The 24,853-nt window shown below is 39.8% G+C and overlaps 2 protein-coding genes and 1 long non-coding RNA gene across 3 annotated transcripts in view; 2 read left to right on the plus strand and 1 right to left on the minus strand.

Moving 5' to 3' along the window:
• LOC111870833 (glucosamine-6-phosphate isomerase) overlaps positions 1 to 24,853 on the minus strand; it is a 119,019-nt gene that overhangs the window by 58,989 nt on the left and 35,177 nt on the right. The window lies entirely within an intron of this gene.
• Positions 1 to 24,853, plus strand: part of LOC111870831 (nose resistant to fluoxetine protein 6) — a 42,314-nt gene that overhangs the window by 13,218 nt on the left and 4,243 nt on the right. Inside the window, exons 2-11 of the mRNA XM_023863406.2 lie at positions 11,336 to 11,580; positions 12,963 to 13,156; positions 13,735 to 13,799; positions 15,307 to 15,500; positions 17,149 to 17,312; positions 18,676 to 18,844; positions 19,553 to 19,746; positions 21,061 to 21,193; positions 22,632 to 22,821; positions 24,158 to 24,300. Of these exons, the coding sequence (XP_023719174.1) occupies positions 11,336 to 11,580; positions 12,963 to 13,156; positions 13,735 to 13,799; positions 15,307 to 15,500; positions 17,149 to 17,312; positions 18,676 to 18,844; positions 19,553 to 19,746; positions 21,061 to 21,193; positions 22,632 to 22,821; positions 24,158 to 24,300 (1,691 nt within the window). The remainder of the gene's footprint in view (positions 1 to 11,335; positions 11,581 to 12,962; positions 13,157 to 13,734; positions 13,800 to 15,306; positions 15,501 to 17,148; positions 17,313 to 18,675; positions 18,845 to 19,552; positions 19,747 to 21,060; positions 21,194 to 22,631; positions 22,822 to 24,157; positions 24,301 to 24,853) is intronic.
• Positions 4,259 to 5,803, plus strand: LOC117282820. The gene is made up of 2 exons (XR_004513711.1): positions 4,259 to 4,386; positions 5,732 to 5,803. It is a non-coding gene; the product is annotated as an uncharacterized LOC117282820 (long non-coding RNA).

A 24,853-nucleotide genomic window follows, 5' to 3' on the forward strand; every position in this document is an offset into this window, starting at 1 on the left:
TATGCATTTATTCTGTTGAGTAGAGGTCTTGCGACGAGCTGATCATCTGTCCAAGAAGGGCTACCGTCTGTAAAAATCATCAAAAACTGAGAAATTAGCCCTATACTCCACAGTGGGAGCAAGACAAAAGAAAAGAAGAGAAAAGAAAGCCTACACATGGTCACACCCCAGTAGAGAATATCAGTTCATACCTCACGGGATGAAGTTAATTTTACACCGCCCCCTTCACTTTGCTCCTAGGTACAGTATTTACCCTCCTTCCCCTACATCACTGACCGTCTTTTCCTTCGATATTTACTGTTATACCCTGAAGATGGAGGCAGCACGTTAGTTTGAAATATTTTTACATATTAAGCAAACTGGAGGACATCATATCCTAGAAGACAGGAATTCTAACACGAACAGAGAACTAGGGCGAGTCATGAAGATGATGACGGTTATCTACTTCTTTCTCAAGACAAATTGTGTTTTTCTTTCACTGCAGATACAAATTACTGCTGGTTGGATTCTGAGCACCGTCGCTATGCTGGCATCCCTAGACGGAATCTATTCATTCTATCAGCCCGACGCTGATAAAACCATATTGGAATCTGCATTTTATAATGGTCTCTTCCGAAACGTCTGGGCTTTTGGTGTTGGTATGACGATCTTCATGTGTGTGACCGGTTATGGAGGTAACGTACCATAATTTGTCGGCAGAGAGCAGCAGGCAGGTCCGTACTTAAAACGAAATTACTGCGGCGATTGTCCCGGGGCCTCCACACACCCTAAATATACTCCACATATTTTATTGAGATATTTGCTTCTCTGAAACCACGAAAAGTTTTTTGCGTTTTTATCGCATTTTATTTTTGTGTATCCTGGGAGACCACATATGGGATTCACGGCAATAGAGCAGTAATTTTCTCGGATACATAGACAGGAGGTATATATCAATATTAACCATAATTACATATAGTGTGGGGGTGTGATCAGGGTTTACTTGGCTTAGAATAGGGCGACGAGCTTTCATGGACAGGTGAAAGAACACTTTTTTTTGAGGGGGGGTTCCTCTTCAGTAGCTAAGTGACTGTTAACTTGTCATGGAGTTCACCTCACCCAGCTAATTAAAAAACGCCTTCCGATTACAGGAGCTGCCAACACGCTGCTCTCTTGGAGGGTAATTACACCACTTAGTCGCCTGACATACTGTGTCTACCTGACACATGCCAGCTATCAGGTCGTGGAGTCATATTCTGCAAGAACTCCCATTTACATCGCTGATCTTACTGAGGTAAACGAAACATTTTTTAGTATATGACATAACTTGATAAGGTAACCCTTATTATATCTCAGGTATACTCCATTCAATATGGGAACAAGGGAACGTCATCGTCTGTTAGTGACGTATACCATTACGTCAAAATTAGGGAGTTATTGGGTTCTATTTTCAATATGCTTCCGCTGTTTGCGCAATTGTGGGAAATTCTGATATATATTTACGGAAATTTTATTCCGTCAAGTTGCCTACGTAATGTATGACATACCTGGTTCTTAGAGCAGACGGAGCATACGACGATTCTGATTTAAATTTTAAGGAATTGTTACCAACCTTCCTGAAATCTGTTCACATATTTATATATCTGCATATAATTTTTACGCAATGAATTCCAACGAAGAAACTCTCATAAAGCCCTTTTGGTATAAATAATCATGTTTGAAAGAAAAATATATCTACCATTTACGTGAATTTCTTTTAATCAAAGCAGGTTAAATTTTTGTTGTTTGGGCAGTAACAGGGCCACCGATTATAAGCAGATTGTAAGCCTCACGCTGAGGGTATATACTTGGGGGAGTCAGCAAATAGGTCACAAATGGATATAAAGCCCTAAACATGTGATATTTAAACCTGGCAAGAAAACATTTATTTAGCGACATATTCTCCACCAACACTGATATAAATATACAATCGCTTTACAAGTGCGTCGAAACCCGCAGCATGTATGTCTCTTGACTGTTGTTCCAGACACATCCGCACCCCACTTTCGACCCCTTCGTCATTAGCGAAACATTTACGACTAATGTGCAACCGCTTTAACTGACAAAACACTTCCCACCGTAAGAAGGAAACATTTCTTTACGACTTTCCTTGGAAGTGAGTTCTTTTGCCCACAGAAAACGCACAACAGAACATTATATTTCGGTAGTATGCCCTCAAGCACGGTTACCATTTTGACTACTGAAACCAGCCTCTGAACATGCGCATGTATATATGCTACCTAGACTGTAATGAAGCTGGACTGTGCTGCTACCTAGTGATACATCTAGAAAATATATTACGTCCATCACAGCTGATCTGCTTCCATTTGTGACCTATTTACTGACTTTCCATAGTATTCAGGAAGCTCAGGTTAGACAGGAACGAAACAAATTCCATCTACAAGCAAAATGCAAACTGAAGATGAGACACAAGGAGAGATTTAAGATTCGTGAGGCGCCATCGGAGTCAGATCAGAGTCATCAGGTAGGAATAACTGAGATTTGGAGGAACACATTTACCTGAAGAAGGCGGTGTATCGCTGTAAAATGTTGGTAACCAACTACCAGTCTGCACGATGTCATAACCCAAATGACAATGTGAATTTTAACGGTAGTAAATTGGTCTGATTTTCAGTTTCATCGACAATTTATATTAATTTAGTGTGGGGTTCTTATAGTGATGAATATCTGGAGCACTGCTTTCTGGGATGATATCGTGTAGTCCGGTAGGAATTCAATGGCGTTTCGAAGGAATGTACTGCCTCCATCTTCAGAGTAGAAAATGCTAAGCAAGCAACGAGGAAGAACAAAAACAGCATGTAGGAATCAGCTCAGTAGATAAGCAAAAGTACGCCTTCAATTTGCTGCTTACTTCCTGTTTGTTGTTGGCTTAGTGTATATTAGACTCAACCACTAACAGGAATGGGCACCAGAAAAATTCCCGGTGGTTAAGGGCGATCGGCCGGCGCGTAAGCCTGACAACCTCACCGCTATCTGTGAGCTGACTGTCTAGAACAAGGGTCTCCAAACTACGGCCCGCGATGTGATTTTATCCGGCCCGCGAAACAATTGTGCAGAAATGCGCCAATTGAACTAATTTTCTAATGAGTACTAGTAAATGTGATTCCGAGGTTATTGACCTGACATATACTGCAGTTCGATGGCTTAGCCGTGGAAAGGTTCTTTCGCGCGTCTTTCAGCCCAGGAATGAAATTGATATATTTCTTACCGAGAAAAACCATCACGAACCACTTTTATCAGATACCGAGTGGCTTTGGAAATTAGTAGTTTTGCTGATCTGGTGAACCATATGAACCATTTGAAGTTAAAGTTGCAGGGTGAAAATAACTTAGTCTGTGATTTATTTGCACTTATCAAGGCATTCAGAGCAAAGTTGATACTTCTGGAAAGCCAATTGAAAAATTGTAACTTTGTTCATATGCTATACTGTGCAGAGTTGCATAAAAAGGATGAAGCAGAATTTCCTTCCTCGTTTGCAAATTTAGTCATTTCAGATTTGAAAGAAAAATTTCGGAAGCGATTTGCTGATTTGGATTCCAGTGCTCAGGAAATTAGATTGTTTCAAAATCCGTTTGACTGTGATGCTGCAGATATCCCAAGCCAAATTCAAATGGAAATTATTGAACTTCAAGAAAATTATCATATTAAAGACAAATACAAGGAAGGAAATTTGATCGAATTTTATAAATTTCTGAACTCTTGGGCAATTTCCAAATTTTAAGAAATTTGTTTATAAATTTATCTCCATTTTTGGGAGAACAAACTTTTTCCCAGATGAAGTACATCAACATGATGAACATTTAAAGTCGCTACTTGTGATTAGCGTTTCAAAATTTGAACCTCAATTTAATCAGATTTTAAGAATGTAAAAAGAGTTCCATCATTCACATTAATTGTTTTATTATAATTTATGATGAAAATATGAGCATTTGTTACTGCTGTCTGTTGTCATTAATATACGATAATTTATTCTCACGTACTTTGTATTTAGTTTATGAAATTCGGTGCTTTCAATAAAACTCATATACGTAGAGTTATTAATTTCTCATTTTATCCGGCCCGTTGAAAGTGCTGAATTACCTAATGTGGCCCGCGGTTCGAAAAGTTTCGAGACCCCTGGTCTAGAAAACCTGGAAGCCTCGACGTCTCAAAACCCTATGAGTTTCCACGGCCTGTTACAGGGATAGCTTTACCTTATTAATATTTGTTGTGACGCCACTTCATTTCTTGTGTTTCAGTTGCCAACTTTCCTCTCTGACGTCATAATTTCGCTGATACTGGCCGCCATTCTCTCTTTAGGCTTTGAAACTCCGGCAATAAATCTTGAGAAGAATCTTCTGGGAAGAGGTAAATTGCATATTTTAAGTAGGCCACGCCCTCTTCCTTTCACAGCCGCTTCAATACATAGCGTATTATAATTGTACCGTTTGACGCTATGATTATCTCAGACCCAAAGTGTAAGCAAGAAACATTCTCTGCTTTTCATAATTGCCTTCTTCCTTTTCCTTCTACTCTCTCATGTTTTCTTCTTATCTTTATACACCCTCTTCTTCTCCCCTTTTTCGTCTAATCGTCCTATTATTGTCTTCGTCATTGTCCTGACCGGCAGGACACAGAGTTCAGCATGTGAACTACTAACAGCGTCGTTAAGGCCCTTAGGGTTGTGAGACGTCGAGGCTCCCACACTTTCTCTAGACAATCGGCTCACAGATGGCGGTAATTATGCAAACTTTACGCGCCGGCCACCCTTTAATCCCATGAATATTCCTGGTACTCATTTCTCTTAGTCTGAGTCGACTTCAGGGCCATAGTTCGGCTGGGAGAATTAAGTCAATTGAAAAATCCAATGACCTCACCGGGATTCGAACCCGCGACCCTCTGCCTTGTAGCACAGTGCCTCAGCCAACTACGCTATCGCGCGCCCCTCACTTTTTTGCATATATGGATCAATTTTGGCATGATGCTAGAGGACCTCCCTGGGGATACTATAAATATTTGACTTCCCTCAGAAAGGTTTGGACATCTACAGAAACCAGTTCTCTGAGTATTGTTCGGAAATTGTTAGTTCTAGCGTAAGAAGGATTCCGAGTCCTATAGAACATCGAGTGGGGAAACGGGGTAGCGTAGTTGGTTGAGGCCCTATTGTACAAGTCTGAAGGACGCGGGTTCGTTTCGTAATGAGGCAATTGGTTTTCAATTGGCCTAGTCATTCCAACCGCACCATGGCCCATAGGCCGCCTCAGCTTCTAACAGAAACAAATACCAGGGCCCCGGCGCTTAAGGCTGACAACCTCACAGTCATCTGTTAGCCGACTGTTATCCTCGACGTCTCACAACCCCATACATAGCTTTACCTACAGCTTAGGAATACAGAGATCCCTTGCTTGTTCCATATGCCTCTCTTAGAGATTTTGAGGTACCGTTTTAAAATTTAAAAATAAGCTGAAATATTTTAAAATTCGAGAAAGCGGCGATGATTTATATTGAAATGGGTCACTTCATTTCTTTACAAAGCTACTGCCTTATTAAGTTTGTTACAGTTCGTAAGTGTACGCTTGAATTTCGGGCTAGCAACGCAAGGTCCTTATATTATATACATTTCTTAAATGGCTAGTTCCCTTCAGGGGCTAATTATTACTACAGCTTTTTTACGAAACATCGGTTGAAATATTTATTCTGTTTATTTTTACAGGCAGGAAGACTAAACAAAATAACACTGAAGAAGCGTCCCCACAGAAACAAGAAGGAAGTGACAAGGCATACACAAATAAACTGATGGAAGAGTCAGTCGCTTTAGAGGAAGGAATTCACAACATTACTGAAGTGGTTGTGAAGGACACGTGGGAAGATAGGATGGGACATCCAATTAAGGAATAGGAAGGAAGAGAAGGGACACAGAAGAGACGCAACGGAATGCGATACGTGACGAGGACCATGAAGACGGAAGCAGTGTGTTCCTTCGAAATTTCAACTAGACTTCATGGCATAACATCCCATGTAAGACAATATACGTCAAGGCATGTGAGGTTTTATGAACTTCTGGCATGTAATACCACGTGTCCTGGTACATATTTACCTTTCGAATCATCGGTAAATATCTTAGCAGGCTACACGGCGTCAGATCCCGGAAGATTGCAATCTTCACAGTCCCCGCTGTGAGAACCTCAGATCTTAGAAGACATGAGAAATTTTCATATTCTTACGTTGGTGAATGAAAATTCAATAACTGAATTATTTTAGCAACTTTTACGTTTTACATTTTTCCCTTTTGAATTTTCTTCACTTCCTACAGAAATGGTACAACCACCGCTTGGTTAATTAACTTTTAAAAACGTACATTTTAAGTTATGACTCTAATGTGACTTAAGTATTATTGCATCCCAATGTCTAGACAGACGCAGTGAAGAAGGTGCACTGCTGCCTGCAACTCAACATTAATTTTCCTCTCTATACTCAGTATAGAGGTTGAGGTTGAATCACTCCACATCACATTTTTGCATTTCTGGGTTTGTTTTCTGCCAGCTTGTCTCTAACATTGGCAATTACCGGATTGTGACTGGTACCACAGTCCTCTCCACTGAAAGGTAAACATTAGGTAAACATGAATAACGTATCCTGTATATCAAAGTATGGTCGATCATTTTGTGTCACAGGATGTAGTAAAATACTTAGGACTACACCTGGACTCAACACTAAACTGGAAACACCATATAGCGAAGAAGAGAAAACAAATCGAAATTAAGTTCAAGGAAATAAATTGGCTAATAGGAAGGAAATCTCACCTAACAATAGATAATAAACTACTGATCTACAAGACAATAATTAAACCCATATGGACATACGGCATTGAGCTCTGGGGATGCGCCAGCAAGACCAACATAGCAATCATCCAGCGAAGTCAATCCAAAATACTTAGAGCCATAGTTGACGCACCTTGGTACATGTCAAACCAAACTCTTCACACCGACCTCAAGATCACATATGTAAGAACCGTAATCACAGACAGAATCCAAAAACATTATCAGAAACTGGAATCTCACCCCAGCAACGCAATAGAAGCTCTCCTTCAACCTACACAATATAGAAGACTAAGACGAACTTGGCCAAACGATCTCCAGGAAAACTGAGGTGTAATCGATGGATTACAGCTCTTCAAGCCAACTTAGTACAATAGAATAATTATTGTACATGACAGCAAATTAGCTCATAGAATGCAAATTCAGATTGATAATAAATGATAAATAAAACAAATTTGTGTGTCTTTCCATATGGAGATGAATTTCCAAGTGAATTTATGAATGTTGAGAGTCTGAAACCTTGTATTTTTTGACAATTAGAATTTTCCTCTAAGTCCATGATAATTACTAATTTCGTGAAAATTCTCATTTCCAGTTATTGTTTTGAAAATCTCTTACCTACCCACTTTGGCATTGAAATATCATAACAAAATGTTCATATTGTATTTAGGGAATTTATCGAATACATATTCTAGTTCCTATTAGAAACTGTCCTTCATTTGTCACGTATTTGGGAATATGACAAATCTCATATTTGTTTTCATTTGCTTAGGTACTTGCAAACTGTAACCGTACAATGCAAAGGACTACAATGTTTTGTTCACATGTGTCGGTACTTTTCACTACATCAAAGCAGAGGCAATACCTCACACCCCACTCCAACCAGAGTGACCTGAAGCCTTTCGCAGTTCCGAGATGGTAAAGTTTATGACGGGTCACAATCCCCGGACTGAAACGCAAACCAGCCCGACACTCTCCGTACTTTTAGAAAGAGCCATATGTTCTAATAAAAGAGAAATCTGTCCAAAAGACGTTGGAGAGAACCTTTTGTCTAGAGAAATGGCCCTCTAATCGGTCATAACTCGCCAAATGTTAAAACCTGCTTTTAGAAAGGAGCGGCGAATTGTTTCAATAGTAGAGAAAAGGGACCAATTTTCAACACCCGATTCGTCACGGACATACCCTTCAAAGACCGTGAGATTGAACCCTCTCAATCCACCACGGGTCAGAAAGACTGTGAAAGCGTGTGAACCCCAACTTTTGCCGCGAAACAGCTGACCATCGGAGGAATGAGAAATCTATCGAACCCTTCCCCCCCTATTGTCTAAATCCAGCCAACCCGGAGATTTGGAGGATGGTAACGAGGCGTTCCCCAAATTTTCGAAGACCTCTGAATCTTAAAAAAACAGGGAGTTAGTTCTTTTAAAAAGTCTCGTAACAACAGTTAAACTCGCCGGACGCGGAGCTAGCCCTCTCCATCGTCTGTTAAGTGAAAATAGTGTTCGAACAACGGGTGGAGATCATGGAGAAGTAACAAACTGAGTTGTATCTCAGTGACAACCGGATTACAAACCAATAAAGGAAGTGGTGCCAAGTGTTTGTGTGTCCAGTGTGTTTTCTCCTCGTCGGAGTAAGGCCCTAAACGACCTGAGCAAGAGTCTCACGCCAACCACGACTAGCCTGATCACCATCAGCTCCCACCCCGTCCACCTTTTCCCTTCACTTCGCAGCTGTACCCACAGTTGCTTGCGCCCATAGACAAATCAGGCCAAGTCCCGGACCTGATAACCATTTCCATAGTGAAGAGAAGTGGTGGAGTTGGAGAAGCGGTGGAGCCAGGTAAAGCCGACCTAGCTGCAAGCTCCACGACCAACGACGGCAGCGGCGAGAACGACAAGAGAAAGGAAGGAAGGTAAAGAGTAGCGACCAACCGGTGTGGCTAGAAGCCTCACTGGGTGGGACAGTAAGAAAACTATCCAAAAAACGTCCCCAGTCTGAGGTCTTTTGCAACATTTCGTAACAAGTATTTTTTCCTTTATGGCTAATCATTAATTCCATGACCAATCCCAAATCGGCCATCATCCCCTGTCAGCTGCCCTCTACTGCTTATTCAGTAAATCCACAGATACCTTCCATGTCTGGAGGTCATCTGCAACTTGAGCACGTGCCTTTCGTGGAGACACTTGAATACTCACTTTTTAATACAACTATTTTGATAACATCATATCCAGTTTACTTAGGGATTATATGAGCGATACATCATGCAAAGGCCGATCACAGTGACGGCGCGGTCTAAAAGATAAATTGCTGTCACTAGCAGGAACGCTGGAATCATGGTTTCGAATCCCAATCAAGGCATGAATGTCTATATGTATGTTTATTGGGTGTTTGTGTTGTCCTGTGTGTAGGTATCGCCCTTGCGATGTGCTGATCACTTGTCCATGGAGTCCTACCGTCTGTGTAAGAAAAATCAGAGATCCAAAAAAGAGGCTCGGGCCCAACAAAGAGCTAAGGAGCCAATGAATAGTGGATGAACAAATAAGTGAATTCCTTATGCAGAGGTTTTCTGATACATCTGCAGAAACTGATAAGATAACATTAAACATATAAACTGCAATGAGCTTAAGAAGCGAACATTGTTACAAACTACTTATCTTTTTATCTTCAAACCTTAATTAAAAATGTGACGAGCATTTAGCTCGATGCTGAACAATATTCCGATAAGATCTTGCTAAAAATGAGACAAAATATCATTCAAATCGTGAAGTTTTTTCAGATGTGCTTTTTACTGTCACAGAGACAACCGGGACTACAACAATGCTGCGAATGTTATTACCTTATGTATTGATCTTTATATCTGTTTTGGGAACTTACAACAGTGCCGAGTTAGTGCACGACCTTAAATGGAAAGATGTCTTACCTTATTTAAATATTAAGAACTTTCAAGAAACCAGATCTTCTGTGTTTGAGACTACTAACAATACCATCTGCGCACAACATTTTCAGGTCTATATGGACCAGATCACTACCAGCTACTGGGCGATGCTGAGTAAGTATATTTATTGTTAGTATCTGAATATACTGGCACATATATACGCCGTGAAGTCTGTCAAGAAAAATAACACGCCATGCTGAGTAAGTATATTTATTGTTAGTATCTGAATATACTGGCACATATATACGCCGTGAAGTCTGTCAAGAAAAATAACACGCCATGCTGAGTAAGTATATTTATTGTTAGTATCTGAATATACTGGCACATATATACGCCGTGAAGTCTGTCAAGAAAAATAACACGCCATGCTGAGTAAGTATATTTATTGTTAGTATCTGAATATACTGGCACATATATACGCCGTGAAGTCTGTCAAGAAAAATAACACGCCATGCTGAGTAAGTATATTTATTGTTAGTATCTGAATATACTGGCACATATATATGCCGTGAAGTCTGATAAGAAAAGAAAAACGTGCTTTGTAAATTCCTAAATGTAATATAAAATTCCAAACGAAATTCAAACTCATAGCAGAATATGAATTTGATGTTCTCCTAGAGGCAAGCAGACGTATTGCGGCTGCAGTTATCTCAGATGTGATGCAGTGTAGTCTGGTAGATAGTTATGTTACTTTTCGAAGGCATATCCTACGTCCTTCTTCACGGTTTAACGTTGAAGACGGAGGTACCTGCTTCCTGAAATACTTCTGTATTTGTCTATCAAATTACATGCGTCAAATTTCATAAAATGAAATAACTTCAGGGAGCTAGGCCATTCTTAAGAAGCTGCCAGTTGTGCAGATACTCAAAAACGTCTCAACGTTTTATGGAACCCAACAATTCATTACCGTGTTCACAAGAACCCTCCACTGCTCCCAATCCTGGACCAGAACAATGGAGTCTTTACCACCCTAGTCTATCTCTCTGAAATTCATTTTATTATTATCCATTTACATATGTCTTGGTCTTCCTATTGGTATTTTTCCTCTGGTCCTCTCACCCACAACCTATATATGCATTCCTGTTCACTCCCATTCGTGTTACATTCCCTGCCCATCTCATCCTCCTTAACTTTATCATTCTAATTATACTTGGAGAGGAATACGAGTTATGAAGCTCCTTATTATGCAGTTATCTACAACTTCCTGTCAGTTTATCTCTCTTCGGTCAAAATATTCCCTCTCCTTTCCTAATTAATTACAGCGGCATGAAGACATATGTGGAAGTGGATGTATAAGTCCACGTATTTTTGATCTTTGCATGATTTGGAGGTGAGTGGTCAGCTTCACGCCGCGGCCGCTTATCACCTGAGAAATAGTCAATGGTAGCCATTGGATAGAATGCCTGGTGGGCTTCAGTACCAGTCTCTACGACGTGTAGAGAATACCCATCTTACTCATATCGAGACTCAAACTCCGACGCCTTGGCAGTCCAATCCATAGCCAGTCGCTATGCCGACTCCCGTGAAGTAAGGTGTGTATTGTGATTTCTTGTTCTGCTTGCAGTGTTTGACTCCTCGACGAAGTTTCCGGAGAGTGTGCTGATGGGGCAGTCGGTGTTCCTCGGGAATTTCGACGAGTGCATCGAAGTGGAGCACGTGAACACTGGCGTCGGGGTGTTCAGTGGCCAATATTGTCTCGCCGAATTTCGGCAGAAACAAGACGCAGTCCAGACACTCGGCCCGCAAAACTTGCCACATGTGGAAAGCCTCAGAATAAGAGCTCCTAATGTGAGAGGCAACGACAGAACTGTGAGTGACCTGTTAGAATAAAATTAAACATTAAACAAGATCTTTTTCATACGTTACCAAAAGCAGTTGTTTGCCTCTTGTAACACCCTATATTTGTCATAATCATCAGAAAGAAAAGCATGAACAAATCTTACATTCATATATTAAAACACTGCGCCTTATCTTATCAATGATTTTTAGGATTATTATATTGTTTCTACAGCATAATTACAATTCCTCCAATCACATTCTTCGTTTCTGAATCTTAACTCACTGGGCTCTATTTCGATGACGAATAATCTACGTATAATTACGTTGGAATTACATTTTATTCTACCAGCATATATATATTATATTATCCTTAACGCGATGCACATATTTCAATGATTATTTGAAAATATGAAAAATAAGACATTCTGTAGAAAGGTATGCTATCTGTTTCATGATATTATTACAGAAATTATTACAAATCAATAAAATGATCAGGAATCTGTGACAAATAATATATATATTACTTTGTTTCTATATAACCAACAGCAGAAAACATAATTATAAATTCTCTTGACCGATTCACTTATTACCTATAAGTGAATGAGGCAAAGCAAGATGCTTTCAAACCGCAAACTGGATATTTGACTGAGATTCACCTCGTTATCTCCAAGGATATTCCGAGATATTTTCTGAAAATGCATTTGGGCCATGGTAGATTCGTCAGCAAACTTTATTTTTCTGTCATTAAAATTAAATAAAGCATTAATAAATAACCTTTTACTTGATTATAATTTAAGAACTTCATTAAATCTCGTTAATATATATTAGCAAGATTTAATGAAGTAGACCTATATCAAAATCGAACAACGATTAGGAATTCGGTTACGTAGTAAGGCTTGATTCTTAATGTTTAATCTGAGACCTGACAATAACATTTTCTGAAGGTTCCGAAAGTTTTGCTGGAAACCTATAAATATTATGTGATCTGTCGATGCAACAGGATACGTAAATGTAATATTAAATAATATTTATGTTGATGTCTTGTCACCAGAATGCGGGGAAAGATATTAAGTTAAGGATTACTCATAGATCCTTCGAGAATGAGGCAAAGTTAAATAGAACGCTTGATAGAGAAAAAGTATGTATATAGATTTTTGGTGGTAAAGCAGTAAAGAAAGAGACCAGTATCAGACCTGGATGTAGATAAGAAGATAATATTAAAATGGGTATTAAATAGGATATGGTGGTATGAACTGGATTCATCTGGCTTAGGATGGAGACCAGTGGGAGGCTTTTGTAAACGGGTAATGAATATTCATGCAAAAAAGTTGTGAAATTCTTGAGTAGCTGAGCGACTGTTGGCTTCTCAAGAAGGATTCGGCCCCACTGACGCAGAAATTCTCAACTTACAGGTCGCGTTTGATTTATCTGACTTGAGCCTCACGCTGTCCTACTGTATTCCATCAACATGCAGCGCGAAGGATTTTGAAGAGATCTTCACTTCATACCTACAAGATAGGAATCTCCCTGTAATGACATCAGTAGCTGAGGAGTACTGCCAAACTAATGAGGGAAAATCGCTCGCTACGGAGGACTGGATAACTGTGTAAGTTTCCGCTATTCATTTCGTTAATATTTAACTCAAATATAATTTGTGGCGAAGGTTTGTAATACGAGGAAGAGTCAGTAATCAAGACACAAATGGATATGGAAAGTAAAATATATGGTATTCGCAACTGGGGAAAAGATGTTTATTTATCGATATATCTTCCAACATTACTGATATACTTGTGCCGCCTGGTAAAGACCAGTGCGTCGAAGCCCGCAGACTATAAGTCCTTTAACTCTCTTCTCAGTCACTTCCGCAACTCCGTTTCAACTTAGAGAGGGTCACCATTTTGACTACAGAAACCAGCTTTTGAACATGCGCATGAGCGTCTGTTACCTAGACTGTCATGAAGCTGGACAGTGCCGCTACTTTGTGATACACGTAGAAAACCAATTACGATCATTATAACTGTTTTACTTTCATTTGTGACTTATTTACTGTCTCTCCCTGGTATATTAATGAGTTATGAATTGCACACAGAGCAGTAACAGTTCAACACATTTTGTTCTATTACTGCCTGTAGACCGCATACGAATTTATTGTCTTAAGTTACACGGGTTTACCTTCTGTTGCAGCGGTATTCTTGCTGCCTTTTTACTGCTGATCGTCTCAAGTACTGCGTATGACCTCATAGGCAAAGGTGAGGAACTAGGTTTAGATTTTAGTTTACTCCGTAATTAAATCATTTAATTAACGAAACTTAAGTAATTTTATTACTATTTTTACTATTCGTTCTGTGGAATTATATGTATGTAAGACTGAAACATTAGGCAGGTTTATCTCAAAGATCTGTTCTAAGCCATCTATTTTCAGGCACAAGAAACAATTATACGCAGACATGTTATGAAACACCTAACTCCTTGAAGCTTACTCCTTCTTAGAAGCCAACAGTTGCTTTAGAAATAACCAGCGTTTTAACACAATCTGAGGGTTCATAACCGTGTTCACAACTGTCTGCCACTGGCCACTATACTGAGCCAGTTTAGTGCAGTCCACGCCCTTAAAATCTACACCTCTAAGAATTATTTTCGTATTTTCATCCCATCTACTTTTAGATCTTCCTAGTGGTCTCTTCCCTTCTGCTCACCCTACCGAAACCTTGTATGAACACGCTCGAAGTGGTCATACGGAGTGTGTTCAGTGATGCAGATTCACATAAAACATTCGCCTACTTTATCTTGATACGACACAGGCCTCATAAGAAACAACGCCTATAACAATATGTTGTTGCCGCTGAAACGTTTTTACAGAGTTGGCACCTATCAACCTAAGGGGGGACATACAGAGAGACCCACAGTCATTCTTGTCCAAGAATCGTTCTATTGTTGTGTGTATTTGTTGCCTCGAGAATTACCAGCAACAACAGAAGAAATACACATAGAGACACAGAGAATAATGGGAGGGATTTATGACATGTGCCCTTGAGATGGGCTCAGATGCCATGACATACATACCAAGTTCCACACAGATTGGTTCAAGCATTCCATTTTAATAGAGGGGATTCACAGAAAAACAGACGGAATGGAGATAGCATTAGCCTCAATTAATATTTTCGAAAAAGGGAAAGTAGGCTAAAAGCAACCAATTATAATACATTGTGCAGTATACTAGATACGTGTATATTACACACCAATGGATCTACTCAGTTTAAGTGAAAAACATGCGCTAAGTACAGGACAGAATAATTTTAACTAGAAACCGGACCATACGATGGCACAAATGTGCCGAAACATGTCTCCCTAAATAGCGAACTGCACCTTTTGGAAATGGTGTTGTGTTGACAGGAATGTAACAGATGTTTATAATGAACAGAATGCGCCCAACCTTTCAGGTGCCAGTACAGACGGAAGACATCCAAGCAAGAAACCAATTATTTCGTATTCAGGGTATCTGAAAACTTGTAAATTCGTCAAAATCCGGTGTGCGTTTCTTTGCACCATCACAATGCTTTCTCAGGACATACATACGAGAATAAAAACATTAATCACAAATAACACCAATAAATGACCTGTACGAGTGGAAGCCTGCAGCCATCTCTCGGAATCTCGTGTAAATTAAATATGCTTTATGAAATGTCCAGCATAATACTGATAGAGTGAACCAGTGACACAGAAAGGTCAGAATTATCAGGGCTGATTTAATTGCAGGACAGAAGAAGGAACTGCTGCTGGCATTCTCTGTATATAGCAATGGCAAGAAGTTGCTGAGTACGAAATCTTCTGGGGACACTCTTCAAGCTGTTCACGGTATCAGGTTTATTACGATATGCTGGGTCATTCTGGGTCACCGATACACATTGGACAGTAAAGCTCCAAATATCAATCTCAGCACGTCTATTGATGTAAGTAACCAAAATTTCGGATCAGAGAGGTAATGTAGACGGATTTTCCTTCCAACTTGCCTGCCTTCCCTTTACATTAAGATTTATATATTATTTAATTCTGCCTATCATTTTGCTTCTCTGCCATCGTTCATGATTCTTTTATTCGTGTTGCTGGGGACAGAGGTATGCAACCTAGATATACTGCGTCTAAGACAGTTTTGATGGTACGTCATACAATCTGTGGACAACCTTACGGAAGAAAATTTCCCTGTGTCCAAAAACAGTGATGTATGGTGATTTTGGCTTCCATTATATACCATTTGTATATTTGTAATGATGACATCACGGTTTACGTCACTACCTGATTATGTAATATCAAAGATATTTTACACACAGTTGAGGATAGAGTAGAATTTATCTAAACATCTCTGACGGTATGTCACATTCACTTGGAATAAAGTAACGTGTGTTTAACTGCGTCTCTGGTATATCGATTTTGGTTAAAGTTTCTTTAACTGGCGGCTTACTTGATCTCATATGACACGTGTTCATACTTTCGTTGATCCGGGTGTAAAAGAAAACAGATTGTGATGCGTGTACCTTTGCAGAACATATTAACTAACAATTGGCAGGTTTAGTTACTTTACAATGAATTTGTACACGTAATTATGCATCTCATCAGCATAGTTTACTTAACATTTTGTTAAAGGAGCATGACTCTTCACAAAGCTCGGGAATTTATGTGAAATCATCATTACAAACAAAAAAAAACTCTTACTTGTGGTCCTAATTCGAATTTAATTTTCGCTAATTCATTAATTGAGGGTAGCGGTAGCGTAGTTGGTCGAGACACTGTGGTACATGGAGAAATGTCATGGTTCGATTCCCGATAAGGTCATTAATTTTTTCAATTGTCCTAATCCATCCAGCCTCATTATGGCCCTGGGATTAACTCTGCCTCTAACAGAAATGAGTACCAGGAATCTTCCCGGGTGTAAACGGCTGCAGGCGCGTTAGGCTAACAACCTCACCACCATCTGTGAGCCGACTGTCTAGAAAATGTGGGAGCCTTGACGTCTTACAACCCTATAGGCCTCTACGGCATGTTAGAGTGATAGCCTTACATTTTTACATTAAATTCAAATCGGCTGTTTTGAAAGTAGTGAATAAATTATTTTATTTATAAATTTTTATAAGGTAAGGTCATTCGGTAAATAGGTGGAGGAAATATCCTATCTGAGACTGGACGGAGCAAGTTTTATGACTCTAGATATCCAGTTAGATCAATTACTGGGAGAAGTCATTATTGTATAATACAGAGAATATATGAGAGCACATATACGTTTTATGAAGTGACCACGTGATTTGTACAAACCAACGAAGACAAGACGAGGCAACTGGTGGGTATGATTGGTTGAAATAAATCTTTTGCTGTTCATTTAGGAACACATGGACCTTCAGTATACCTCCGAGAATGAAGAGAGAGATCTGCGAATACTGCGGATGTTTTCAGCTTGCACAGTATACATTGGCGGGTTGCAGTAATTGTTTCGCTTTCTCTTCGTTGAAGGATAGTATGTGTGTGTTAATGGGAGGGACGGAAAACATCATAACTCATTGCACGAATTTCAGAGAGTTATTAAATATGATTTGTAATTACTTGCAGTTCTTATCGGATCCTGGCCGTCTGTATATCACTAATTCACCGCTTTCAGTGGACACATTTTTTGTCCTGAGTGGATTGTTACTCGGTTACATATTTCTGAAACAAATGAAGCATAAGACATCGGGTTTCAACATCCCAATGTTCTACGTCCATCGGTATATCAGGTGAGTTTTCTTAGGTGTAGATTTACTTTGTATACAAGTAGTTCTTAGACATTTTTTTTTCCTGGCGCCACCTTGCCAGGTCAAAGGGTAGGCATCAGACGAAGAGAGACACCAAAAACTGATGACGGAAGCAGCGTCATTTGCAGCGACTTGAAGCACAGAGCAAATGATGCTCGAGATGGTTCAAGTTCGTATAGCAACAGGCGTGACCAGAGTGGTTTGAACGGCTGTTGTACTGCGATGTGGAAAGCAAATGGAAAAACTACCACATTATCACTTTTCCTGCATAGTCTCTTTCCAAAAACAGAAACAACATGTATGCGAACCAGAAGACGTAAGAAGATGCTGATAACCTTGGGGACAGAAGAGGATATTCTCATTTGAAGGAGAAAGCTCTGGATCGCATTAAGTAGAGGAAATATTTTGGAAGAGACTGTGGACCTGTCGTCCGTCAGATTACTGATGAATGAATGAATTATGACAGAAGACCATGTCAGTTCTTATCTAGAAAGTGTTTCTACGATGGAAAGGGTACTGTACATTCTCGAGTACTAATATTTAACCCAATTAATCATTTAAGAGATGTATCCCTTGTCACATCCTCACTTGCACTTAGAGGGAAGCCACTTGTGGTCTGTCACAAAATTTGAGAATAAGCGAGAGTTGAACTGGTGAGCTTTTATGGAGTTCACAACTTCCACAGTCTCTTGTAGCACTGAATGCAGTTTTGGTTCCAATTCAGGTGATAATAAATCCACCCAGCGAATGATACAATGCATATAATTCACATGGGGAGCAATTTGTCTTACTTCATGATGAAAACTGGTTTGTGTCCTGTCTGTAAGTGCCGAACCAGTTTGCGCAAAAATCTTGTGTTGAGAAAGAGTAATTCGCGGATTGATAGCAGATATACAGAAGAGTATCAGAAGTATAAAGGGATAATTGAACCGTGGTGGAGGGAAATTTTACTGTAAATTTCAACAGTTATTTTATCTTGAAAAAGAAATATATATGTACAAATATGGCCCAGGCAATGTACACAATACTGGTGACTACATTGAAGGACAGTAAAACTTCGAAACATGCATCTATTTTGTATCAGTTGCAAATAAATAGTTACCACTATTAAAGTACCAACCTTCGTATTTTGTATTTTTTTTCCTATTTTTTAAAATAAATTTATGAATATTGCAACCAGCACGCGCTGCACTCTGACGGCGGTATCACGCAACGACACTGACATTTTACTGTACAGAGAGATAGGTCTTGCAATTTTCGCTGTGCACACTGAAGCACTTGAAGCTGGGTCACTGTAGCCAATTCCTACGCCTTTTTGTTTAATAAATCAATTGTTGTCTTCCAGATTAACTCCGCCTTACGCGATCGTCATCCTGTTCATTGCCACGCTGTACAGATATGTAGGCTCCGGTCCTCTGCTTCCAGTAACAGCCAATCAGATGGCAGAAGACTGTCAGAGCAACTGGTGGAGAAATATCCTCTACATCAACAATTATTTTGATATAAACCAAATGGTAAGCGCCATCTTTATACAGGTTGCATCTGCAGTTTAGGTTTCCAAAGGTATCTCAATAATTGTAGTGGTTAGATGACGGGCGAGATGATCGAGAAAACGAGGTTCGATTCCCAGCAGAGGCAGAGATTTTCATTTCCTCACACAGCGCCTTTTGATCCGTCCAGACTCCTATTCAATGGCTACTGGACGCTTTCCTCGGGGGGGTGAAGCGGCAAAAGCATGAAACTGGCAGCTCACCTCCATCTAATGGTGAAGAAAATGCATGGAACGTTACCTCCACGCCCTTAAATTCTGTTTGGTGAGGTGACTAATTAAAAGTATACATTCATCTAATGTAGAATTTGAGGTTATCACAAAGGCTGTTATGAAGCACTCTATTTTCTGAGATATAACCGACTATATGGCGCGGAATGAGAATTGGCGGGGGAAACCGAAGTACTCGGAGAAAACCTACCCCGGTTCCACTTTGTCCACCGCTAATTCTACATGACTTCACGTGGTTTCGAACCACGGACCGCCAGCGACTAACCGCCTGAGCTACGGCACGTTACGGCCTTAATAATGAGCTTACTTTTATGTGGGATGTGGTGAAGTGTAATCTGGTGGGAAACTATGGTACTAATATTCCGGAGGAAACTGCTCCCTTCAACGTTAGGGTAAAACCTGAAGACCGTAATTTTAATAACGAAAACCTGTTTTCTTACAGTGCGTGCCTCAGTCCTGGTACCTCTCCGTGGACATGCAGTTGTTCCTGCTGTCTCCAATAGTGCTCTACCCACTGTGGAAATGGCCTCGAAAGTGGAACATCCTTTTGTTAGGAACTCTCGCTATAGGCGGAGTTCTTTCGCCCTTTATAATTTCATATGTCGAAGAGGTCTCGGCCACTTTCATTGTAGAAAAGTAAGTGTAATTTCTATTTCACCTGAATACGAATATGCCACACATTCCATGGGGACCAGAAAGAGATTTACAGTTTTGGGGGGGGGATTCAATTATGAGGCCGCTATCAGAAACCATAAACTAATTTCTTTTATTATCGCAACTAAAACTACATAGAAACTCTCCGTCATTTTATAGAACAACATTTCCAAGTAAACTTTTTGGAATATACTAGTATTTCTGCGTTGTGGAAAACCCACGGTAGCCCTCCATCTTGTATCATTTTAATTCGGTTCTGGACGCTGTACTTTATTTAGTAATATAAACAAATGAAGGTGTATTTAATGCTAAGTGTGAATACTACTATTAGCATAATTTACCTGCCGCTTTCACTATTATCTGCTGAAGCCATGTCCTCTTGTTTTCGCTACCACTACTATTTACAATTACCCGCTGAGTCTACTACCTGATACTACTTGCTACTACCTGCTACTACCTCTCACTTCCGTCTGCTACTACTGTAATACCTAATACACAGAAATGTTTAAGGCTTTAAAACTCAAACAGAAAGGGCATAAATGAACCCCGTAAGTAGAAGATTAGATCATAAACGTAAACCCATGTTTTATAAACAACACAGATCCATATTTTGAGAGTACGATTGTAAAATATTCAAACAATTCAAAATTGTAAAATATACGTCTACATATTCGTAACCTTGTAGAATTTGAAGTAAATTCTTATTATTTTCAGTTAATACTGTTATTGTCTTATGGAAGCCTGATAGTTCAATCCGTATAGAGACGGCCCGTGTGCGATTCGCGGCAGTGCAATTATGTCCCCTTCTCCACAACATCCAGGTCGAATATGGGGTCCACACAACCTCCTAACTAATGGGTACCGGCGGCACTTCTCAGTTGGGGGGGTAAGGCGGCCGGGGCATGAATTTGACCACTCACCCCAATCTAGTGCCGAGATCAAGAATGTTGCAGCTATACATCAACTCCACAATGGGGCTTTATGATAGAGTGCCTCAATACTTAAGTACGGGGAGAGTTTTACCTTTATTACGTACCAATCTCGCTGCTACTAAATTTGATGAAGAACAGTAGATATAAGGAATATCTTATATAATTAATAGCATAGAACTTATACGCTGATGTTTATGCTAACTTTCAGTAGCGATAATTGAAGAGAACTTGGGAGTGCCTGAATGAGAAGCTTCAGACATGAAATGTTTACGTTGAAATCAGTTAATGAGGTACACCATTACATAATAAATTTTATATCCAATGATGTAACTTTGTATTTATTGAATTATATATTGTGTTACAGTCAGTTGGCAGCTGGTTTTGAAAAAGCACAGTTGTACTTCGCTGCGTATTCAAGATTTGGTCCCTGGATCATCGGCGTGATCTTCGGGTACCTTGTGTATGAAGCAAAGAGGAAGGAATTGAAGTTGTCATTGGTAATCCAATACTCTCTGACATCCATTCTATAACACGTAATGGCTTTCATGTGTACCGCTTTGCTAGAACGACAAATAACATATTTTATACATCACTTGAATCTGTTCTCAGGACAATCACTGTTTTCCCTCTAAACATATCAACCAGCTGGCTTTGTAATGGAGATTTAGTGTGTTTTCTGGGGGGGTTGAGGGTGAGAACAGATTTCTAAAAAAAGAAAAGAGGGCATTTAAACACCTTTGTCTTCAGAACTCCGTTCACAATCAAAAGGGCTCCTTTCGAGATCCAGGGGTAAGAGTCGACGACCAACAGGATAACAAAGTAGACAGTGGCATAAAGAAAAGGTCCAAATATATAAAATTGAAATAATTTTAAGGTTCTTGTGGCAGAAGTCTATGAAGTTTAATATCTTGTGCGATGTTTTGGAATGTGAAGCGTGACGTCTGGTAGACCGACGTTTCGAAGGAGTGTGTTTCCTCTGTTTCCAGGGTAAAGTGGTTACTTCACGACGGCGTCAGTATCTCAGAACCTATAGTGACGGCCGTAAGTCTTAATGGTGAACAATGAACTGATTTGCCTGGACAAGTGAAGAAAAAACTGAAAGTCTCGGACAGGATATCCGATAACGAGACCGAGACTCGAACCAAGCATCTTCAGAGTACAGGATATTCTATAAAGAGTATTCTGTGTGGAGGCAGGTTTATGTACCTCCATCTTAGCCCTGGGAGTAGCAGGAGGCCAAAAAAATCGAACCTGGTGTCTAGAGTATAAATGGCCACCCTGTTCTGGGGGGTATAAATAAGAGGAACTTACGTCATGTTGTCATGAGTACCGCTGGACTCGGACCTGAGAATGACTACGCTGGCGAGACCGGCAGCAGTTGCAAACTAGAGACCCAACCTCATGTCAGAGAGGACGTTACATGAGGACTCTAACTGAAAATGTTCAATTGGAAAATTTTCAAAAGTTTTGTCGCAAAGGCGAACTGATCCGCGGTACACTGCCAGTCCTAAAGTAACTCTGAACTCTGAACTCTGAATATTCTTCAGACCCCAGAGGTCGAGGGAACATTTTCCTTCGCAGCTTTGATAAGTTTCCGTAAGACTACACTGGGTCACACCTCAGCAGAGAATACCAGTTGATACCTCAGGGGATGAAGTTAATTTTACACCGCTCCTTTCACTTTGCTCCTAGGTACTGTATTTACCCTCCTTCCCCTTCATCACTGACCTTTTTTTCTTCGGCGCTTACTGCTCTACCCTGAAGATGGAGGCAGCAGGTTCGTTTGAAATATTCGTAATTATTAAGCAAACTGCAGGGCATAATATCCTAGATTACAGGAATTCGAACACGAACAGAGAACTAGGTCGAGTCATGATGATGATGACGGTTATCTACTTCTTTCTCAAGACAAATGTTATTTTACTTTCACTGCAGATACAAATTACAGCGGCTTGGATTCTGAGCATCGTCGCTATGCTGGCATCCCTCGACGGAATCTATTCATTCGTTCAGCCCGATGCTGATAAAACCATATTGGAATCTGCCTTTTATAATGGTCTCTTCCGAAACGTCTGGGCTTTTAGTGTTGGTGTGACGATCTTCATGTGTGTGACCGGTTATGGAGGTAACGTACCATAATTTGTCGGCAGAGTGCAGCAGGCAGGTCCGTGCTTAAAAGAAATGACTGCGGAGATTGTTCCGGGGCCTCCACACCCCCTAAATATAATCCACATATTTTATTGGGACATTTGCTTCTCTAAAACCATGAAAAGTTTTTTGTGTTTTTATCGTAATTTATTTTGATGTATCCTGGGAGACCACATATGTGATTCATGGAGGATAAAATGACAATGGAGCGGTACTTTTCTCGGAGTTCCTTTGGGTTTCCTTACTGAATATTATTACGTTTGTTAGTGACTGTAGATGGGGTTTGGATTTGTGAGTAGATTTATTAAAACCTCACAAGTTGTAACAAAAAGTAATTATAACAATCTAAAGATTACTGGACCTCTGTCACACATAGAACCTTCTAATTACGCTCCAAGTCTTCAAAGGCTGACTTCTAATTCTTCTTCAGCAATTCCCTTAAAACTCTGGAACTACCTATTCCAGTTTCCTGAAACAATTCTCCAATAATTCTCTTGACGCTCACAGCTCCCAGTTCCAATTCTGCAACCCAATTTTCTCTCTAATCTCTTAACTACAGTCTTTGTATAGACTCGGCACGGACCCCATAGAAACACGTCTCATTCTTGTTTCCGTTGCCTAGTACTGAATGACCGTTATTTTTGTCATGCGCTTATGCGGAAAGGCGATTACGAAGTTGTAGCTTAGCAATGGATATCCACGTTAAAATTTTATTCCTCCATTGCGCCATACTCCATCACCTCCTCCAGAAGCAGCGAGACAATCATCAGCAGGCAGCACATTATCATATCCTAAGGGTAATATAAAATGTTAGTATCTCACCAAGGCACTTGGCTGCTTACAGAGAAAGGACGTTAAGAATTTTGAGGGGTGAATAAAACACAATGGAGAAAATGTAATAATAAGTAATTTTGGAATACGTGTATTTTCTCGTAGTATGTGCGTGACTATAGACGGGGTTTTGGATTGGTAATTGAATTTACTGTGTACTTATAGGACATAACTACAAATAACAATAACACTATCGCTGATTTCCACTCTTTACAAATCACAAGTCTTTCGCAGCCTGTTGTGTCTTCATTAGAAGATTCGAAGCATCAAATGGTAAGGTGACAAGTGAATTAATAATTGAAAAAACAACGTGGAAAATCACGAAAATATCAAGTCAGAACAGCCAGTGTACAGGTAGATATTCTGACCCATGAACGGTGGAATAACATTTCAGTTTGTTGCCGCTAGTCTAACCCGTTTATTTGAGGTACAGAACAGATCTCAACTCACCCAGCGAATTAAAAAGTACCTTCCGATTTCAGGACCTGTCAACACGCTACTCTCTTGGAGGGTAATTACACCACTTAGTCGCCTGACGTACTGCGTGTACCTGACACATATGAACTATCAGTTCGTGGAGTCACGTTCTGCAAGAACTCCCATCTATCTCGCTGATCTTACTGAGGTAAACTTTGCATAAAACATTTTTTAGTCTACGACATAACTTGATAAGGTTACCTTGAGGTAGAAAAGTCTTTATGTACAATTACATCTCAGGTATACTCCATCCACTATAGGAACAAGGGCACGTCGTCGTCTGTTGCTGACGTATACAATTACGTCATCATTAGAGAGTTATTGGGTTCTATTTTCAATATGCTTGCAGTGTTTGTACAATTGCGGGAAATTCAGATATACATTTACAAATTTTCTNTTTCTTTTCCGTCAAGTTGCCTACGCAATGTATGACATCCCTGGTTCTTAGAGCAGATTCTGATTCTCACTGGTTTAAATTTTATGGAATTGCTACCAACCTTCCTGAAATCGGTTGACATGTATTTATATATATGCATGGCGTCTATACGAAATGCATTTCAACGAAGAAATCCTCATAAAGCCCTTCTGGTATAAATAATCATGTGTGAAAGAAAAATATAATATATACCATTTACATTAATTTCTATTAAAAAGAAAGAACGTTCAAATTGTTGTTATTGTGGCAGCAACATGGCCGAAGA

Source organism: Cryptotermes secundus, unplaced genomic scaffold, assembly GCF_002891405.2.
Source record: "Cryptotermes secundus unplaced genomic scaffold, Csec_1.0 scaffold632, whole genome shotgun sequence".
NCBI lineage: Eukaryota > Metazoa > Arthropoda > Insecta > Blattodea > Kalotermitidae > Cryptotermes > Cryptotermes secundus.